Genomic DNA, 22,021 nt, shown 5'->3' with positions numbered 1-22,021 from the left:
AAGAAAACATTTTTTACTTTTAAAAATTGAATGGAAAAAAAGAAAGAAGCAGAGAAAAGAAAACATTTCTAGATTATGAGCAAACATGATACAAACTTGTAACTGAATTCTGTATTCGCCATTCACACATTAATCTCTTCATAACATGAGATAACTGAACTTTCCAAGACTACTCATGTTTCCCTTGTTAAGTATACAATGCAGTAAAAGGATGTTAATCTAATGTTACCTGGGTCAATATTTAGTTTCAACAAAATGTCACTTTTCCTCACTTTACGATTCAATCAGTTTCACCAAGTCTCCATGAAATGAGCAATAATCAGGAGAAAGTTTTGTCTGGAAATGAATTTTAATTGACATTAAAGGATAAACAAAAGACCAGAAAATGTTTCATTTTGTTTCAAATGTACATTTGGTATCGAGTAAAAAACTATTTTTAGTCGTTCTTTCATACCTTTGGTCCATGTTATCAGATTTGTTTCCATCTTTTTCTTCTGCATCCTTCATCATCATCTTGATACACAATTCATGGAACCATCTATTATTTCACTGAATAGATTCTGTTGTTATACTCTTTCTCTTTCCTCTCATTTTGCCTCCTTGTTAGAACATCTTTTTTTTCTTTATCATCATTTCGTTCCCTTGTTGCTATCAGTTTGTGTGTTCATCAATCAAGGTAAAACATTTTAATCGAAAAATATTGAACAATTTTTCTCAACAAAATTATCATCATTTCTGTCTTCCTGTTTACATCTTTCTCACTTTTAGTCGGTGTAAAGTTGAAAGAAGAAGAAAAATTTTCTCTCATTGTCTTCATTATTATTGTACAAAGAATGTAACCCAAAATTACCTTTTTTCAGGTGTATTAATACCACTTTGTCTTCCATGTCATCTTGCGTCAATACTTTATCCTTTCAATATTTCATTTTCAGCAAGTTACCTTTGCCAGTAGTTGTTGATTCTCATGTGAATCAATGTTTTTGTCTCTGCTTTCGATCTCAAAGTTTCATTTTTTACTTTTTTCGTTGAAAGAAACAAAGTTTTAAAAGTTTTATTGCTTCCAGGCTGATGCTGCTCTTATGTTTGATGGAACTCGAATCTTGCTTGATGCACTGGATCGCATATTGACCGATCGACCCAATGTATTTGATGCCAATTTACGTGACAATGAAGTTTATAATGGAAACAATCCAAAGCCTGGGATCAATTGTGCTGAAACTTATCCAACTCTTTACTGGGAACATGGAAGGTTAATTGTTCAATACTTGAAACAAGTAAGTTGATTGATTTTGCAGCTCAAATTTCAGCTACAACCACAAATAAGAAGCTTTTGGTTCAATCCTTTCAAATAACATTTTCTCATTTTTTAAGTGTTTCAAATTTCTATTCATTTTCTTATTAGGCAAATCAAAAAGTTTAACAAGAAAATTGCATTCGAAAAACTTTATCAAATTAAAACAATTAAACAAAAATTAGCGCAAATATTGAAATAACTTTAATTGCTTTTCAAAAAGGGACAGATTGTCAATAAGACTTTCACAGAAACTTGATGACTTGAAGTCAAATGTGTTTTCAACATTCAAGCAATAACTGCGATTCTTACCCTTTCTACCCAAAACGGAATGATCCTTTGATCCAAAAAATGATTAACAGAGTTAACTAGAGCTAACTTGCGTTTATCAAGCAACGAACAATAAGAATTCTTTTTTGTGCGAACATTCTGATCAACCTAATAATGATATATTTTACTTCTACCCAAACACTTTTTTCTTGTTCCTTTTTAGACGAATATTGAAGGTTTAACGGGGCGAATTGTCTTTGATGATTCAAGTGTTCGTCGCAATTATTCAATAGACATGATTCAAACGACAATGAATAGTGAGATGACCAAGATTGCTGAATGGTCAGAAGAAGAAGGAATGTCTTCAGTTCCAGCAAACTATCATCGAGTTTACCAGAATAACGCCAATTATGAAAATAAAACTTATATTGTTACGAGTATTATTGTGAGTAAATTTTCTGTTCAATTTATTTTCTTTGGTTTTCACCTTCAAGTCTAAACGAAACATGAGAATGACAAATGAAAATATTTATTCACAGGAAGAACCTTACTTAATGTACAAAGAAGTGGGTGAAGATGGAGTTGAATATGAAGGTAATGATAGATTCGAAGGTTACTGTAAAGATTTGGCAGATTTAATTGCTGAACATTTGAAGATAAATTATGTGCTTCAACTTGTGGCTGATAGAAGGTATGGTGGAACCGATAAAAACTCCCCTGTTGGATGGAACGGAATGGTTGGTGAATTGATTAAACAGGTAAATAGATTTAAACATTGTTTTTACATCGATAATGGTATAAAATGGAAACATTGGATTAGTCAGTTTTTTGTTTTGCCAAACTTTTCTCTCTTCTGTTTGTTTGCCTTTTAAATATTTCATCGGTTAATTCAGTGTTTACCGTTTCAATCTGATTTACTGTTGTTTTCCTTTTGATCAGATAAAATCTCTCTCCTGAGAATCAAATCTCAACATTTTTATTGCATTTTATCTGTTGGAACAATGTTTTCCTGTTTATCCTGAAATATCATTCAGCTTACATTTATCCCATTCAAGTGAAACATTTATCACGACAGATTGAAAAATGTAAATATAAAACCAGAATCAATATCAACTTGAATCAATCTTGAAAATGTGTCAAATTTTCACTCAATAATATTAATGCATTTTTCAGTTCAATTAGATACGCCATTCAGGAAATCTTGAGTTCCTTGGATGATCAATATGTTAACCAAACAGTAAAAGGGTTTGATATTGAACAGTTGAAAATGCGGGGCAAAAGTTTCGCCTATTTTGATGACGCTATAACAGACAAGGTGTAGATTTAGGTGCATCTTGAATGATCTTTTCCGTACTTTTAGTCCGAATTGGCTAAACATGGGAATTTAATTACTTTAAAATTGCATTTTATGCAAAATCAATCAATTGGAGTATAAGTTCAACTCGATTAAAATTTCCCTTCGACTATTTACTAGACTGAATTTGTACTTTCATGTCTCATGTTTTAACGGGTTGAATAGAAACGTTCCATGAACAGATTGAAAAGTACTTTCGCAAAATTAGAGTTTAATGCTTTTTGCAGATACAAATACAAATAAAAAACAATGAAATTTTTTAAATTGAACTAGATGGTGTATTGAATGCTATTAATGGATGTTTTCCATGAGTTTGTCTATGAAATGAATCTTTTAACAATCAATTTGAATCCAATGAATCCACCAGCAAACGCCAATATAAATACTATTGTGCTCAATCCGATTGCTAATGCGAAGTTGTTTGATTTCGTTGGTGTTTTCGCTAATGCTTCAGGTGTCTGTGGCTCAGTTTTGCTCTTTCCTTTAATTTTCTTATGATTGATGTAAATGGAACAAATTTTTTTGTCGTTTTTTGATTCTTCGAATAGTTGAGGTTGATTAACATTATTTGGTTTAACATTGACTAGTGTACAACTCGACAACGCAATACTGCTATCGAATAATTTACTATAATCAACTGTTTCACAATATTCGAGAGTAAAACAATTAGGATCTGAATTGCATCTGGAAGCACAGTGTTCTAATGATAAATGGTCAAATGTTCCAACAATCGATTCTTTCATGTTATCTTTCAATGCAAGTCCAACTTTATGTTCATAATCGAGTTCAGATTTCTCTATTAAAGTAAAAAGATTGGATAATTAGTAAATATTGACCAGACTTTAAGCGAAGATTTTATTACTTGAATAATGGGAACATCCAGCTTCAGCAAACTTCCAGTTCGTTATATTTATTTCACGAGTTTCATCTATCTCGATGTGATTAACGTGTAAAAAACAAAGAGATTGGTCCCTGGATGGAATGAAAATTAAAAATTGTTTAAATTAATTAAAATTACGGCAGTCTTAATGTAAAGTTCATCTTCTCAAATCTGTAAAAAGATTCTTACTTGTTACTCATTCAAAATATTTTGGTCTTACAAAATATTTCAATAAAGTACACTTTCAGTAGAAGTAGCAAAAATTTCAGTTTGAGGTTATTATGTATGCCGTCAACTCACCGATTTGCATTGTTTTCACAGTAATCGAATGATTCACATTTGAAGGAACTTGATTGAGCACATTTGCTAGCACAATCCGTCATTGATACATCATATTCGGTTGAGATGGCATCTACTACTAGACTTTTTCCAGGATACTCATGGAATAGATTTATGAATGATTCTAAATTGAAATTGAGGGACGAAATTAATTTAAGAAATGAATGAATGAGCTAATATGTTATATTTACTTTGATAGATGTTGCATCCATCTGCATGACTTATTTTGTCTTCGTGTGCGTCTTTCAGTGAACTCGGTGTTTCTCCACTCAGAATACATTCCTTATTCTCATTGATACAATATGAAAGTGTGTTACAACCATCATCATTCAAGCAAGCCATGAAACAATCTTGAAGAGTACTTTTCTCCATCTTGAATTGGGCTTCATTGAAATGACGATCAGTTTGGATCATCGGAAAATCATCAGCTCTTAAAGGTCTGGAACCACTTGTATGTAGTTCCTGTGAAATATCCCCAAGCTCTTCAGGGCCACTTACAATGAACAAATCTTCAGCTGATAGCCCCTCGCCACCTATGGAAAACTCACCAGAGGAGATTTTATCCCTCATCTGTTGTAACACGTGAGACATGGTCGACAGATAGTTCTCATTGACCAATGGTATAAGATCAAATTGATCTTGAGCCCGAGAATATGTTATGCAGTCATCTTTGGCATCGTATATAGCTGAACCAAAATGCGTCTGTTTATCTACTAAACAATCATAATTGGAACAATAGGTAAAAGAAAAACACTTTTCAGTTGCACTACAAAGCGCTTCACAGTCCTCGACTTTCATCCTTTTAAAAATGTTTGCAGGATTTATGATTGTATATTGATTCATAGGACGATACGCATCGATGTAATGAATACGATCATGTAGCTTAACAGTAACATATAAGTTAGAATCGACTTGTTGTGCATGAATTTCACCAATGCGAATTATTGGAATGAATTGTGACAAGTATATTTCCATTCCGTTCTTGAATGATGGCATATCAAATTCACTCAGCGAAGGATTTGAAAAGAGAAGTTGAAACCAAGTAAAGTTTCCTGGTTCTTCATAGCATCCAGAAACGTCGAATCGATCTTCATAGTCGAAGGAACCTTCTTCGTAATCAATTATGGTTACTTCAACTTGAATTGGTGTGTTAGGAAAGTCATAATAGTAATCACTTCGGTCTTTGGTGAATATGACTTTACTCGGAACAGAGTTACTGGTATTCTGCGTGTAGTAATAGTCAACAATGGCATCAACTTTATCTGAGAAGAAGTTGGATGCTTTCCATTCCTCCACTCGAAAAGGACCTAAAGGTATATTACCAATGAAGGTTGTTGTATAACCTGCAGGTGGTTTCATTACTAGATAATAAAGTAGATTGAATCCATGATCTTCATGGAAAGGCCAGCGGGTAATTAGCGTTACATCTGACAAATAATCTGAAGTTAAATATCTACATCGACCAGTGCGTTCATCAACTTCAAATCGTCCTAAAGGAAGAGGCAATTCAATGGAACGAACTGTACCAATTTTTTCTTTTATTTCATATGAAATGGTTTTGCCTCGTTTCGTTACTCGAGCCGTTGATTTGATGAGATCAGTGTCAGAATAGGTAATGATAGCTTCCATGTCCAAAGTAAACTGCTCGACTTGACTAAAATCTGGTAATGGATAGAGTGAAGGAGTACCTTTACGAGCACATCCATAGCCCAATGGATATGGAATGGAATCATCTGATGATATGACTAGCGGTTTGAACATGTAAAAGTTGTAAACATATTTTGACTCGGAATCAACTTGCTTTTTGACTGTTCGAGTTTCATTTACTGAAATGACCTCCTGAGTCTCAATCCATTCAGGATAATACAACGAGAACCGATAAGGCAATGAAGTCTTAACATCAAAGTAAAAGTCAATGTAAGGTCCATTAGGATTGGTACAATAAAACCAATGATTAACAGCACGACCTTCAATCAGTTCAGATCCAATGAAGGAAGCTTTATCACTTATACTGTTGGCATAGATCATCAATCCTGTTGGTCCCAAATGAACCAAATCTTTAAACATCTCTGAACTGGCGACAATATCACTTGGTTCAAACCAATCTTTAACCGATTCGATCTTCTCATTTTGGGTCAAATCAAGTCTCGTACATGTATCTTCTCGTACAGCAAGCTTTTCGTCTGTTGAGTGATAATAATAACGTCGATTCATTTTATCTTGAATGGTCGCTTCCAAGTCAATGTAACCAACTTTGTTTTCCACATCATAATAATCATGGACCAAATTATTTCGAGTTGGATTGATGACTTCAACAGAAGCATGGTAACCAGTTTGTTTATCAATCAAACTGAGAACATTTGGAACTTTCAATTCGCCCACTTTACCCCTCACAGGGCATTTGAAATCAGCACAAAAAACTGAGTTTATCAAGTAAATAAAACAGAGAGGAAAAGAAAAGTTGAACACATTTTTCATCTTAAACTTTCTTGTTGATATTTAAAGTTGATGCTGTGAAAAGTTACATAAATAAAATAATTGAAGCTCATCCAATCAACTTTTACTCTAAAAAAATCTGAAATCAAATAATTCTGCACGGAACATTATATCTCAACAATTTATAAGCGCTGAAAGGGGCGTCAATAGATTAAATAACAATAGCAGGTTATAATCTCATTTATGGTTGGGGTGAAAATGTGTGAAATCCTTGATGTGGTAAATATCTTGATTAATTAAGGATTAATTCAACTGACTAGCTTTACGTTAATCCTAAAAAAGTGGGTGTTGAATTCAAATCATTATTGAAACCAACAATCTTGGTTTGACCTGAAAGTTGTGATGACCAGACTTTTCGATGACTACTTATCCTTGTACTCTACAAATATTCCAGTGTGTTTCAAGAATAGCATCAATAAATTAAAATAGAAAATAAAAAGGCTTTGTTGTGGGTTAATCATGATCGACAATTCTGAATTAAGAAAAGCAACCTCGATCCAAAGGTTGAATTCCACATAATCAGTGATAAAAATTTGAAAATTCTAATCATTAGTTAATTATTCTGGTTAATTGCTTTTGAAATCTTTCTTTTTGCGCATTTTCTATGAGAGTTTTCAATAGGATTTTGTATCAAAATCCTAAAAATCTAAAAATAACCTTCCTATGGAGATGATTGATAATTATATAACCTGCCTCAATCAATTGCAATAAATAAACGATAACAAAATCTTCACACAATGTGAAGGATCAAACTTAATCCATTAGTGCTATTGAAATTTTCCATCGACAGTTTTCGAGAAAATCGAGGTCAAAGTTAAAACCTTGCTTCTTTTTTCATGAAAAGGATTTTTTCCGTTGTAAAATACAAGGAGCAATCATAATATTTCGAGAAAGATAATTTTGTGTACCTGTACAACCGATCACTTAGATTTACGAATATGTTATTCGCTTTTAGCGACAATGATAGAGAATGAGCTGAAACTCATTTCAAGAATGGTAACACTACAATCATTTTTTCACAATTTATTACATTTTACTACAATATTCTAAAATAAGAAGTGATTCGAAATAGACAAAAAAAGTTATAACTTTGTATTTGATTTGTTGTCAAGTGAGTGTTTTATGATGGCTAATATTTAATTTTCATTCCATCATTCTTGTAATGCCTGGGAAGATAGTTGTCGATTCAGGGGGTTGATACATTCCAATCTTGCATCCAGTTATGACATAGCGTTGGTGCACAAAATTTGCACTGGTTCAGCCAAGTTGAAGTGAAGTCTACGCTATAGATTGAGATAACTTTTTATCTTGCATCAAAAGTCATTGTTTTAATATTATGGGATGAATCTAGAGATCGAGATAGTATAAAAGTCCACTTCTGAGCCTCATCCTGCGCCACCGTCTGAATCTGTATCTAATTAGCTTTTCAACTTTAAACGAATTGACGTCATCCGTTGTTGAGCCATAATTGTCAATATATCGTTGATAAATTTTTGTGAGAAGTCTACTATTCTCTCCATCTTTTTGATAAACTAACCAAGTTATAATTCCAGACTGTTTTTTAAATTCCAACTCGATTTTTTTCTTGAGAACTTGAGTGATGGTAATAAAAAAATTAAATAATTCAGTAAATGGAAAAATTATGAAACAAAAAGAAAACCAATACAAAGTGAACAATCAATGTTGATGCTACATCCGCAAAATCAAGTGGATTAAGGCCTGTTGAACTTGCAGGCCCCTCAATATTTGCTCGTCAAATTATAATTTTATTTAATTTACATTAATTTTGTATTAATTTCATCCCTATTTATTTAATTGATAATTTTTATTGGTGGTTTCAACTTTGAAAATTCAATAAGATTTAGTGCCAGTCTCTTAGTATTTCGAAATAGACGCCCAGTAGAAGTTGGTCTATGAAATGTAACCTTTCCGAGCAGCAAATTTGAATCCAATGAATCCACCAGAAAACGCCAATACAAATACTATTGCACCGAACCCGACCTCTAATGCCAAGTTATTTGATTTCATCGATGTTGTCAATGATTCAGATTTATGGAGATCGATTTTGCTCTTTTCTGTGATTTTCTTATGATTGATGTAAATTGAACAAATTTTTTTGTAGCTTTTTGATTCTTCAAATAGTTGAGATTGATTAACGTTATTTGGTTTAAAATTGGTTAATGTACAACTTGACAAGGAAAAACTACTATCCGAAATCGGGTTGAAATCAGTAATTTCACAATATTCGAGAGTAAAACAATTAGGATCTGAATTGCATTTGGAAGCACAGTGTTCTATTGGTAGATGGTCAAAGGTGCCAACAATTGATTCTTTCATGTTATCTTTCAATGCAAGTCCGACTTTATGTTCATAATCGAGTTCAGATTTCTCTATTAAAGTAAAAAGATTGGATAATTAGTAAATATTAACCAGACTTTAAGCGAAGATTTTATTACTTGAATAATGGGAACATCCAGCTTCAGCAAACTTCCAGTTCGTTATATTTATTAAACGAGTTTCATCTATCTCAATGTGATTAACATGCAAAAAACAAAGAGATCGGTTCCTGGATGGAATGGGAATAAAAAATAGAAAAAAACAAACTCATTAACAAAAGTGGCAAAAATTTAAGTTCGAGATTACCATTAATGCCATCAACTTACCGGTTATTACCATTTTTACAGTAATCGAATGATTCACAATTAAAGGAACTTGATTGGGCACATTTGCTAGCACATTCAGCAATCGATACATCATATTCGGTTGAGATGGCATCCACAACTAGATTTTTACCAGGATACTCATGGAATAGATTTATGAACGATTCTAAAGGGAAATTAAGAGTCGAAATTAATTTAAAAAATGAATTATTAAAATTAAAATATTTACTTTGATAGATGTTGCATCCATCTGCATGACTTGTTTTGTCTTCAAATGCGTCTTTCAGTGAACTCGGTGTTTCTCCACTCAGAATACATTCATTATTCTGATTGATGCAATATGAAAGTGTATTACAATCATCATCATTCAAGCAAGCCATGAAACAATCTTGAAGAGTACTTTTCTCCATCTTGAATTGTGCTTCATTGAAATGACGATCAGTTTTGATCATCGGGAAATCTTCAGCTCTTAAAGGTCTGGAACCACTTGCATGTAGTTCCTGGGAAATATCGCCAATCTCTTCAGGGCCACTTACAATGAACAAATCTTCAGCTACTAACCCAACATACTTCAAAAGAAAGTCGCCTGATGAGACTTTATTCCTTATCTGTTGTAATACGTGTGGCATAGTCGACAAATAATTTTTATTGACTAATGGTGTAACATCAGATCCATACATATAACGGTGATGAGAACTGCACCCATCTTTGACCTGTATTGAAGCTGAGCCCCAATGATCTCTAAGAAGTATTAAACAGTCATAATTGGAACAATAGCTAAAATCAAAACACGTTTTAGTTGCACTGCATAGCGCTTCACAGTCCTCGAGTTTCATCCTTTTCACAATGTTAGAAGGATTGATAATTGTACTTCGATTAGAACGACCATAAGCATCAATGAAATGTACACGATCGAGTAGCTTAACAGTAACATATATATTGGAATCTACTTCTTGTGTATGAATCGAACCAATGCGAGTTATTGGAATGAATGAAGTCAAGTATTCTTCTGTGGATTCTTTAATAGCTTGCAAAGCGAATTGACTCATCCATGGATTTGAAAAGAGAAGTTGAAACCAAATAAAGTTTCCTGGTTCTTCATAGCAACCAGAAACGTCGAATTGATCTTGATAATCAATGAAAGTGTCTTCGTAATTAATTATGGTTACTTCAACTTGAGTTGGTGTATGTGGATGGTTATAAAAATCATCACTTCTATCTTTGGTGAATATGACTTTACTCGGAACAGAATTACTGACATTCTGAGTACAGTGATTACACACTTATTTTTACAAAAGTAAGAGCGCCATCTACAACACTACCAATACTACCGATGGTAACGATCGTTTTAGCATTGGTAGTGTTGTAGATGGCGCTTATTTTTTGTAAAAATAAGTGTGTAATCACTGTATAATAATAGTCAACAATGGCATTGACCATATTTGAGAAGAAGAAGGGCGCTCTGTATTCTTCCACGCGCAAAGGTCCTAGAGACACTTCACCAATGAAAAGGGGTTCATTATTTACAGGTGATTTCATTACTAGATAATAAAGTAGGTTAAAACCAAGATTTTCATGGAAAGGCCAGCGAGTGATAAGTGTGATATCAGAAGAATAATCATCTGTTAAATATCTACATCGACCGGTGTGTTCATCAACTTCAAATCGTCCTAAAGAAACAGGCAATTCAATTAATCGAACTGAACCACTTTCTTCTTTGATTTCGTATGAAATGATATCGCCTCGTTTCATTACGCGAGCAGTTGATTTGATAGGGTCACGGTCAGAATAGGTGATTACCGCTTCCATGTCCAAAGTGAACTGGTCAACTTGACTAAAATCTGGTAATTGGGTAGTCGGACGAGTGCCTCTACCAAAACATCCATAACCCAATGGATAAGGAATTGGATCCTTTGATGATATTACCAGCGGTTCGAACATATAAAAGTTGTAAACATATTTTGACTCGGAATCAACTTGCTTTTTTACTGTTCGAGTTTCATTTCCTGAAATGACCTGAGTCTCAATCCATTTAGGGAAACCCTAAGAGAACCGATAAGGCAATGAAGTCTTAACATCAAAGTAAAAGTCAATGTAAGGTCCATTAGGGTTGGTACAATAAAACCAATGATTAACAGTACGACCTTCAATCAGTTCAGATCCTATGAAGGAAGCTTTGTCACTTATATTATGGGCATAGATCATCAATCCTGTTGGTCCCAAATGAACCAAATCTTTAAACATCTCTGAATTGGCGACAATATCACTTGGTTCGAACCAATTTTTGATCGATCCAATCTTCTCATTTTGGGTTAAGTTCAATCTTATGCAACGGCTTGATAGCACAGCTATCGTTTCCTTTGTTGAATGGTAATAATAACGTCGATTCATTTCATCTTGAATTGTTGCTGCCAAATCAATATAACCAACTTTATTTTTCTCGTCATAATAATCATGGATCAAATTATTTTGAATTGGATTAATGACTTCAACAGAAGCACGATAACCAGTTTGTTTATCAATCAAACTGAGAACATTCGGAACTTTTAATTCGCCCACTTTGCCCTTCACAGGGCATTCGAAATCATCACAAAAAACTGAGTTTATTGAGTAAAGAAAACAGAGACAAAAAGACAAGAAGAGAAAACTTTCCATCTTAAACTTAATTGTTGATACTGAATACTGATACTTAAAGTTGATGTTGTGAAAAGTGAATTAAATCTTATTTCCAATGAAACAAATAATTGTGCGAAGAAAATTATTTCCGAACTATTTATAAGCATCCAAAGAGGCGTTATAAGATTAACTTTTAGTTGAAAGTTTTAATTTCCTTTATGTTTAATTGAAAATGTGTTAAAATCAGATCAATTAATAGATTCTATTCGTGTTAAATATCTTGATTTATTAAGAATTAATTCAACTGATTAGTTTCAAGCGAATCTTAACAATGGAGGTGTGAAACAAACAATAATTGAACCCAGAAAACTTGGTTTTACATGGAAATTGTGGATGATTACTCATCTTTTATTCTGCAGAATTGTTCAGTCTGTTTGCTTTGAAGAATGACACTAATAAATCTATAAAAATAAGCAACATATATTAACAGCATAATATTATATGTAATTGTATAATTTTATCCTCATAGCTGACTTTTCGTTTCGTGGCAAACCAGAATAACTAAAAGCTAATGCTATTCCTTTTCCGAAAGTTCATTCTGGGCTTTTCAAAGAACCGTTACAAAAAATGTATTCCGAATTTCTCAGGATTCAGAAAGGTATTTGCGTGCCTCTAAACTTTTGACGAAAATTTAGAATTTTGCTAATGATTATCATCTAAATGTCATCTTTACTCTTAGAAATTGAGTTATGTAAGCTTATTGCATCTGAAAAATGTTGAGACACTCTGTAATTACGCTCTAATATGGGTGATTTTTTCCACAAGAGTCAAGATTTACCCAGTAATTATCCATCCATTTCTGGTTTACAAAAGTTGAAACTAAATAGAAGAATGAAAAGCAAAAAAGTCTACAACACCGGGGGTTCCCAAGTGGTCTCCCTCCCAAGTACTAACCCGGCCCGAATCTGCTTAACTTCGGAGATCGGACGGGATCCGGTGTTTTCAGACTGGTGTGGTCGTAGACAAGAGGAGGGTGATAAAAGTAGTATCTATACAATATATAAAGTCAAAGTATCAAATTTTTGCGTCAAGATTGTGGCCAAACTGAGCGGGTTCTAAGAAAAAAATTACACAGTATGAAAGCCCTGATTCAACTACAACGACGAAAAATAGAAAACCTAACCTCAGAATCATATGACCTCTGAGCATGAAACTCATGAAAATTCAGACTGGGAAAAATGTAGAATCCTTATTCATTAACATTGTGTAAAAGGTTAGGTATTGTTGACAATCAAATTGATCTTAAAGTTATTTTTCATTGTTGAGCTATTTTTTTGTTTTGACCATTATTACGTCAGTTCATTAACTTTCTTAGCCAGCACAATTTGATTATTAGCTTTCAACCCTTGCTAATTAAACATCGTCACTTTTTAAAGAGACTTTTCTCAACAAAATTGTCCAACACTTTAAACGCAAACTTTTTTACTGTATTTTCCACCAACCAATCTAACACATCAACCAAATCAACTAAATCAAAGCTCATTTCTTTAAGAAAATTTTATCAACAAAATTGCCCAAAACTATCAACCAAGCCATTTCATCGTCTTTACATCGTATTGTCAACCAACCAATCTAACACACCAACCAAATCAACTAAATCAAACATCACTTTTTAAAGAGACTTTTTTCAACGACACTTTAGCTATTCATTATATTGATTTATATACATTAGATCACTTTGATTATTATTAACCGGCAGCCAAACCGTACTTAAACTCACCATGCCAGTAGATATGGTAAGTTTCAAGCATTTTTTACTTAGAGAGTTGTCATTTGATGGGTATTCACGTAAAATTGTAGCTTTTTTGACCCTTTCTACCGTATTGTCTACCATTCAATCTAACACTTCTACCAAATCAACCAAACAAACTTTCACTTTTTAAAGAGACTTTTCTCAACAAAATTACCCAACACTTTTGTCATTTAGCTTTTTAGTTTTTCATCAATTTGATTCATCAGCTTGAGATCATTCCAGATGTAAATTTAAATACAGAATTTGTTGTAATAACGAATAAATATTGTAGTTTCTTTGTCATTTCTTCCTCTGATACACAAATATTTGATGTCGATAGAACTAATTGATTTGAAACTATTAGTTTATCCACCAGAATTTTGTTTTGTACAATCTTCTCGATAACTTATCTCCACTTATTTTCAACTTGATGTCTACCCAATCTAACACATCTACCAAATCAACCAAATCAAACATCATTTATTAAAGAGACTTTTCTCAACAAAATTGTTCAACACTTTAAGTTAGTTTTTTCACCACCTTCTTTACCGTATTGTTCAATACCCAATCTAACACATCTACCAAATCAATCAAACAAACTTTCACTTTTTAAAGAGACTTTTCTCAACAAAATTACCCAACACTTTTGTCATTTAGCTTTTTAGTTTTTCATCAATTTATTTGTGAGCATTTTAGTAACTTTAGGTGGACTTTTTAGGATAGACTCCATTACAACTCCAACATCAAAATCATCTTCATATTCATGTAATATTTTGAACTTAATCTGGTCAATTCTAGCTTTTGTTTCATTTCCTTTCTCTGAATAATCAACTGCAATCCAAATTTTATCTTTGAATTCAATGGAAACTGGACAGTCTATTTGTACTTAATTCAATTGGGCGATTGCAAATTGTATCACCACGTCAACAAGAAAGATTCTCTTTGCGGCTACTTTTGTTGCGGATTCCTGATGCCAAATGCTTCGATGATCTACGCAAGCACAATAATATTACTTACAATACGTTCACTGAAGCCGCACGAGCCAGAGGATTGATAACTGATGATTTGGAATGGACTAATTGTTTGTCTGAACTTTCACAAGTTGCTTTCCCATCTCAAATTCGAGACACTTTCGCATATATTTTAATATGTGCGAGTCCAGCAAATGGAAACCACAATGTGGTTCGTAATCCACAATTTTTTGCTAATACAGCCATTTTATGTCCAAAAAATATCCATTGCGACGAAATTAATGCAAGGATAATTGACATCCTTGAAGGAGAGGAAAGAATTTATTTCAGCACAAACTCCATAGTTGATGAACAATTAGAGTCTGCTTTACGATACCCAACTGAATTTTTATAATTACAAAATTTTTCTGGACTTCCTCCACATAAACTGAAACTCAAAAAGGGAGCAATAGTGATGTTACTGCGTAATGTCAATCTTAAAACTGGCCTAACAAATGCAATTCGACTTTCAGTTGAAGAAATGCACCAGAACACAATTAAACTCAAGATAATAACCGGAACAAACAGTGGGTCTATTGTCCATCTACCGAGGATTGATTTAACACCATCGGACACGAAGCTTCCATTCAAAATGAAGCGAAGACAATTCCCAATCAAGTTAGCCTTTGCAATCACAATCAATAAATCTCAAGGCCAGACTTTAAAGAAAGTTGGTTTATATTTACCAGAGCCTGTTTTCTCTCACGGTCAACTCTATGTTGCACTATCCCGTGTTTCATCCGATCAAAATTTACATAATCAACTACCAAATCGGGCTATTCTGCATATTACGAACCCCGTTTGATTTTGATGAAACTTGGTGTACATACTTATTTTGTCATGAGATTTCGATTTATGAAGTCTCTACTTGCGGAAATGCTTACTTCCGGAGATACCGGAAGTGGCTCATATCTCAGGACTGGGTATAGTTGGATGAACATAGATCATATATTTGCATAGTTCATGTAGAGTTCTACACACGTGTAAAATTTGATGCAAATTGACGCATGCGTAGAAAAAAATTTTGAGAAAAACTGCCAAAAATAAGGTATTTTAAGCAAAAATGTTCAGAATGAGGGATATTGAGGATAACTGAACCATACCATAGGAGAATGTGATTGTCAGAAATGATTGGCATGCTTGCATCGTCCATACATCATGTTTTGTTCTCGCCACGCAAAGAATTTGGCTGATTCGTATTGTAAATTATGAAAAACCTAGAAAAAAGCATGTAGCAGGCCAGTAGGGTTTGGGAAAGCCCCACTCGTGTTCGTATATATAACATATTCACATTACCACACTCTACCTATCTTACTGTGATACTAAACCATACCAAGCACTACTACCTAAGCACTAAGTACATCAACCTGCCCTACCTTACTGCGTCCTGCCTTGTCATGCCCTTACCTACCTAACCATTCCCTAACCAACATATCCTTACTGTACTCATGCTTACCATATCATACTATTCCTTACCGTATGATACACATCCTACTCTAACCTACCCTACTCTAACCTACCCTACTCTAACCTGCCCTAACTCAACTACCCTAAATGAACCTAATATCTTTTACTCTACATTAGCCTGGCCTGACCATCTCTAGCATATCATGAATTTTAACATGCAAGTCAATGGAAAATTTCAAATTTGTAATTTTTCCAGGGGTGTACAACCTTATTTCCTAATTCTAACTTAGCTGTTGGCAATTTTCATGATCAGATATCCCTCAAAAGTCACAGTTACATACAAAATGATGTGTACTATCGAATGATATGCTATTGATATAGTTGAGATCAACTTATAAGTGCTTAGAGAGAAAGATCTGTAAAAATGACTGTTTTCAAGGGTTTTTCTTCTGTAACTTTTTTGCGCATGCGTGTATCTTCATGAAATTTTAGATATATGTAAAACTTGATGTCGACTATCGAATAATATACTATATGTGCATCTATCTAGCGTGTGTCATGAGATATGAGCCACTTCCGGTATCTCCGGAAGTAAGCATTTCCGCAAGTAGAGACTTCATAAATCGAAATCTCATGACAAAATAAGTATGTACACCAAGTTTCATCAAAATCAAACGGGGTTCGTAATATGCAGTCTTACCCCGAATCGAAATCAGCATACTTACAACAAGACAGTTAACATCGTTTATAAAGAAATTTTATGATTAAAATATTGAATAAAATTACCTTTTCTTATCAAACCGATTCAAAAAAGTACAAAAGTATAAGCGCTGTTAATGGGTATTCATTGCTATTCATTGATTGGCAATATATTCTAACATTATATGAATGCAAAGATTCTACTGCAAATTTGTAATTGCGATCAGCTATGATCGCGGGCTCCGCTAGTATAATACAAAACAATTTCTTAGAAACAATATACCGGTACTCCAGTTTGCTTTGACTTTACGCATAGATTTCAATGAACTTTTACTCAAATACCTAAATTTCTAATAAAAATTTATTGGAAAATATCAAAAATTAACAGGTCTCATCGAATAACATTTATTTTAATCGAAAATACAGTTTCCAGTGAAAATGCTTAAAGGTTCCCCTTTTACGATTTTTCACTTTTCCCATTTTCTAATTAAATTTGGATACCTCAGCAAACAATTGCAATAATCAGTTTTTATTAATTACAAAAAATGAATGTTGGAAGATGCTAACCACCAATATCCGTCTCTGTCGGATAATCACATGAAATTCAATAAAATAAAATTCACTTCACTTTTGTAGTCGGCCAAACTGATATGTATTTTTTTATAGACGCTGTACTTCGGTTTGCTTTGACTTCACAAAAAATTTAATTAACTTTTATTCAAATGCCTAAAATTGATAATTTTATTATAAAATAATTGACGGTCATCTGATTAAATGCAACCATTATTTTTTATGTTTGTGTCTTTCGAAAGCCAATTCACACAAGTTGTGCTCGAATCAGTCACAAAATAATATAATATATTGATTAACCAGTTCGCTATTGAATTTGACAAATAAATATACAGCTACATTTAGCTTTAGTACTGCTTGAATGCTATATTAATAGATTTAAATGGAGACTCGAAAAATTTCATTTGATCATTTTATTGTTCTCATGTCTATTTATTGTCAAGATGAGAAGACTGAAATTTCCGGAAAACATGACATGAGATGAATATGAGTTACCAATAAAATGTCATGAATCTTTCATCTGTAATTTTAACTATAAACTGAAATATGAATCGCACCTGAAAACATCATGCAAAGTTATACATTTTAATCCATTATTCGATGAAATTTTACGTTTATCCAATTAGATCATATTATGCATATTAATCGATATCTTTTGTTTTTCCTTGATCAACCAGGAAGCTGATATTGCAATAGCGCCATTAACGATAACTTCAGCCCGTGAACGTGTCATCGATTTTACTAAACCCTTTCTATCACTGGGAATAAGCATCATGATCAAAAAGCCAGCCAAAAAGAATCCAAGTATCTTCTCGTTCATGAATCCATTGAGTCAAGAGATTTGGATGTGCATCATTTTAAGCTATTTTGGTGTCTCAGTGGTCATGTTCATTGTCAGCCGATTCTCACCCATGGAGTGTCGAGTTGCTCATACACATGAGGGTCAAACCGTTTTGACAAATGATTTTACTCTTTACAATAGCCTTTGGTTTGCACTTGGAGCCATAATGCAACAAGGAGTTGATGTTTGTCCAAGGTTAGTCCATTATCTCGTAGTCATTATTTTTGTGTGTCATTCCAATGAAACTCTTTACCTTCATCACCTTTATCATGATCATCATCAAAAACAGTATTATTCTCATTCGAAAGAGATGAAGAGCAAAGAGTAACTTTTTCCTTCTTTTCCTGGTCAAGTTATGTAAAAAGGTGAAATTGTGTTCATTTTTACTTCTCCTATTTTCAGGTTAAATTGTTGATTCTTTTCACGTTTATTAATAGACTTGAAGCTTTGAAAGAGCCAGAGATGATAGCAATTGAACACCTTGCTTGGCTTATTAAAAATGTATCACCTCAACTTTGCTATTTAATTAATCAATTGCAAGAAATATTCACATTTACATTCAAGTTACACTCGACTTTTGTTGAATAATTTACAATTTAACTTTATTCTCGTAATCTCATCATTTTACAGTCTTGTGCTAATGATAATGAATGTACGAATAAAGTTGATTCATCGATTTACTGATCATAATTCAATTATTGAATTGATGACAAATCAGTTATCATTTTTCCATTAACTTGGCTAACAGTGAAGCTCGACAAAAGTCAAGAGTCAATTGTTTTACCTTCATTGGACAGCTAACTCAATTGACCATCAAAACAAAATCATAAAACAGTATGACAATCATTAGCTTCTGTTGGTGACACATTCAATTGGTTAATCAAGTGTAAAACACAATTAACTTTAAGATTTTCAGTTATTCTGGCTTGAATAACATTTAACTGTTTATTGGGAGTAAATCAACTTCAGTCAACAAAATATCAAAACAACAGTTTTTATTAGCAAAGCTAATGAAATATCCAATGAAATAAACCTCAGTTGACTTTGACATTAACTTATTTAGGTGCAAAATTCTGGAAATACAGATTAGAAAATATCAATTTTTTATTCGATTTTGGAAAATGCATGCGTTTCTTCGAGTTTTCAAAATGCTTTGTCATTAATTGAGTTTAATTGTGATAATTGCATAGAAATACAAAAGAGCAGGTGATGCCGATAGGTAAAGGTTCTGAGAATTCGAGTTTTTCAATGAAGTCGATGAGCTGCTCTAAATGCCATCCTCTGCACCTGTTTCAGACTATCATGAGCTGGGAATTCAGATGATAAATTTTGGATTTTCAGAACAAGAATTGGAACTTTGTTACACATTTTGGGCTGAAAAAGAAGCACAGAATTAAATAGTAACAGAAATCTTCAAAAAAATCTTTATTCTTGAGAAATATTCGTTCAACTTTCAATCTATCATGTCTATCACGTACCTTCGGACCATAAAGTAGGTTCAGTTATTACGCCGAACTGACAAATCTTAAGACTTTGCAAAGGCTCCAAATTTTTGCAGAACTAAGCATTGAAATCAAATGTTGATATAAAATCGAAAGACGATTGGCATTACAGCACCTCATCAAGACAATGAAAAATACATTACTACTTTAAGTAATCTGTTCAATTGTTTGCAACATTAAAAACTTTACGATTGCAATAATCAAATAATAAGCTTCCAAATTAACAATTTTTTCATGAAAACAGCCATGTTAATGAAGAAAATGGTTAATCAAAAGCATCGACTACTATTGAATCTTTTAGTGATTCAGAATCTAAAATGAAATGTTTATCAAATGGTTATGATCAAATGAATTGTGACTATAATCAAACTAACCAGAGTAGAGTTACTCTGAATTAAATTGAATTTCAATCAGGTGTTTTATATTCATTGAATTTTCGATTCAATTGATTAACCTTTTATCGTTGAACCTGTTAGGCTGTTATTAATATCAAGATTACAAGTTAAGTAAATGTTGGAAACAAAGGATGAAAGACAAACACGATCAACTGTCATTGGAGTTTGAATGTTTGGAATGCTTTAAAATGTTGAAATGGCTCTGATGAACAACTGAATGAATTGAATTTTAAATGGGAAAAAGAGTGAGAAAAAAATTCTAAACTGATAATCTCTCATAGGAATGATTATTGACAGGGAGGTTGTACAATGTTCTGAAATGAATGTTGATGAAATTTTTATTATAAGCTTTTTCACTTTTTTTTCTCACCATCATCATGTTTCCATCATCAGTTTCAATGAGTCTCAATGGATCCCTTTTAACCATGATCATGTTCATGAAATATAATTTTGATTTCACATCATTCTCACCATTCCCATCAACACCAACATCCTCATCCCCCATCATCATCATCACCGTCTTTCCATGAGAATCAATATGTACAGAAGAGAAAGAGAATGATGATGTTTTCCTTTCATGTCAATATTGAATCAAGTAAAATCATCTCAACTATCAACCTCAAACAAATTATTATTAACTGAATCAGTTGATAGTGTTAAATGATTCTCACTTTTTTCTCCTTCTTTCCTCAACTGATTTAATTCATGTTTTTCCAATTCTTTTTCATCTTTTTTTTATTATTGCTACAACACTTGATGAGACTTGACAAGCAATAGTTTCCAATTGAGAATTGAATGAAACAAAATGTAATTTATTGTATTCCTTTTTTGATTGACATTTACAAACAAGCTGTATTGACGCCAATACAACATTCACCTGTTTTGATACATTTTCTTGTATTACATTTACTTGTCTCATTTGTTTGGATGTTTACTTTGCTTCAAATTGAAAGTAAGTTAATAAATGTCATCAATGAAAGACAGATTAATGCTAATGGTTATGGTTATTACCATTAACCTTTTTTTCTTGGCTCTGCTTTTTTCTCATGTGAAGTCTAATGTGATTCAAGTCAATCTGAGGATTGAATGAGTTGTATCTGTATCTCATTGATCAACTGATTGTAATGGAAAAATTTGATTGAGATCGACTCGAGTTTAAACATCTTTTGCAATCTTGGTTCATATGATTTCATCTCTTTCATTTTACATGATGAGGTGGGCAGTTTATTTGAGTGGAATGGTTTCATTTGAATACCATCTTGGTATACTTTAATTATGAAGTCAAACTAATCTAAAAAAAATAATCTCGCGATTCGGTTTAACTGTGAGGCTTGTCAATCCATTTCTGGTTGGCAAAAAGTTGAAACTCATCAGAAAAGTTCTAGCAACAAGAAAAGCAAAAAAGTCTACAACACCGGGGGTTCCCAAGTGGTCTCCCTCCCAAGTACTAACCCGGCCCGAAACTGCTTAACTTCGGAGATCGGACGGGATCCGGTGTTTTCAGTCTGGTATGGTCGTAGACAAGGGCAAAGTGATGGAAGTAGTATATGAAACAAGTTCCTTATAAACGATATACCGTTACGTCGGTTTGCTTTGACGTTCAATCAATCAACTTTTACTTTAAACTTTACTAATTTCTAATAACAATTTATTGATACTTATCCGTCCATTCATGCTTCACAAGAAGTTGAAACTAACTGATTATAAAATTTTTTTGGACCATTACTGCTTTGAGAACTATTTGGCTAGTTAATCAATTGACTCAGCGTCAACGCTGTTTTGCTCGGGAATAACTCAACCTGCTAAAGAAGTTTAGATTGGGTCATTATATGCCAGGAGTGCTTTTGATAGTCTGACAAAAATACGAAGAAACTAAGGATTAAGCCTGATCTAAATTTT

The 22,021-nt window shown here is 33.0% G+C and overlaps 3 protein-coding genes and 2 non-coding genes across 6 annotated transcripts in view; 1 reads left to right on the top strand and 4 right to left on the bottom strand.

The window, feature by feature from the left end:
* Positions 1–22,021, top strand: part of LOC107359838 (glutamate receptor 1-like) — a 46,388-nt gene that overhangs the window by 15,263 nt on the left and 9,104 nt on the right. For both annotated transcript variants that reach the window (XM_089268610.1, XM_015926420.3), the window contains 4 exons: positions 1,065–1,274; positions 1,785–2,006; positions 2,101–2,319; positions 18,062–18,420. In XM_089268610.1, coding sequence (XP_089124736.1) covers positions 1,065–1,274; positions 1,785–2,006; positions 2,101–2,319; positions 18,062–18,420 — 1,010 coding nt within the window. The remainder of the gene's footprint in view (positions 1–1,064; positions 1,275–1,784; positions 2,007–2,100; positions 2,320–18,061; positions 18,421–22,021) is intronic.
* Positions 3,107–6,717, bottom strand: LOC112538567 (uncharacterized). Its single transcript, XM_025160242.2, has 4 exons — positions 4,326–6,717; positions 4,096–4,258; positions 3,778–3,887; positions 3,107–3,711 (listed from the first exon to the last, which is right to left on the bottom strand). Exons 1-4 carry the CDS (start codon positions 6,610–6,612, stop codon positions 3,233–3,235), a joined length of 3,039 nt encoding a protein of 1,012 aa, XP_025016010.2. The 5' UTR covers positions 6,613–6,717; the 3' UTR covers positions 3,107–3,232.
* On the bottom strand, positions 8,487–11,534 carry LOC149093374 (uncharacterized). Its single transcript, XM_089268704.1, has 6 exons — positions 11,427–11,534; positions 10,622–11,333; positions 9,520–10,572; positions 9,294–9,456; positions 9,087–9,196; positions 8,487–9,020 (listed from the first exon to the last, which is right to left on the bottom strand). Exons 1-6 carry the CDS (start codon positions 11,532–11,534, stop codon positions 8,542–8,544), a joined length of 2,625 nt encoding a protein of 874 aa, XP_089124830.1. The 3' UTR covers positions 8,487–8,541.
* Positions 12,812–12,930, bottom strand: LOC149093373 (5S ribosomal RNA). The gene has a single exon (XR_016200324.1). It is a non-coding gene; the product is annotated as a 5S ribosomal RNA (ribosomal RNA).
* Positions 21,526–21,644, bottom strand: LOC112538626 (5S ribosomal RNA). Its single transcript, XR_003081864.2, has one exon. It is a non-coding gene; the product is annotated as a 5S ribosomal RNA (ribosomal RNA).

Source organism: Tetranychus urticae, chromosome 3 (genome assembly GCF_039701765.1).
Source record: "Tetranychus urticae isolate SD_2017Ah chromosome 3, NJAU_TeUrti_SD_1.0, whole genome shotgun sequence".
In the NCBI taxonomy this organism is placed as follows: Eukaryota; Metazoa; Arthropoda; class Arachnida; order Trombidiformes; family Tetranychidae; genus Tetranychus; species Tetranychus urticae.
The sequence above is the reverse complement of the archived record's forward strand: the minus strand, read 5'-3'. Positions and strand labels throughout refer to the sequence as shown.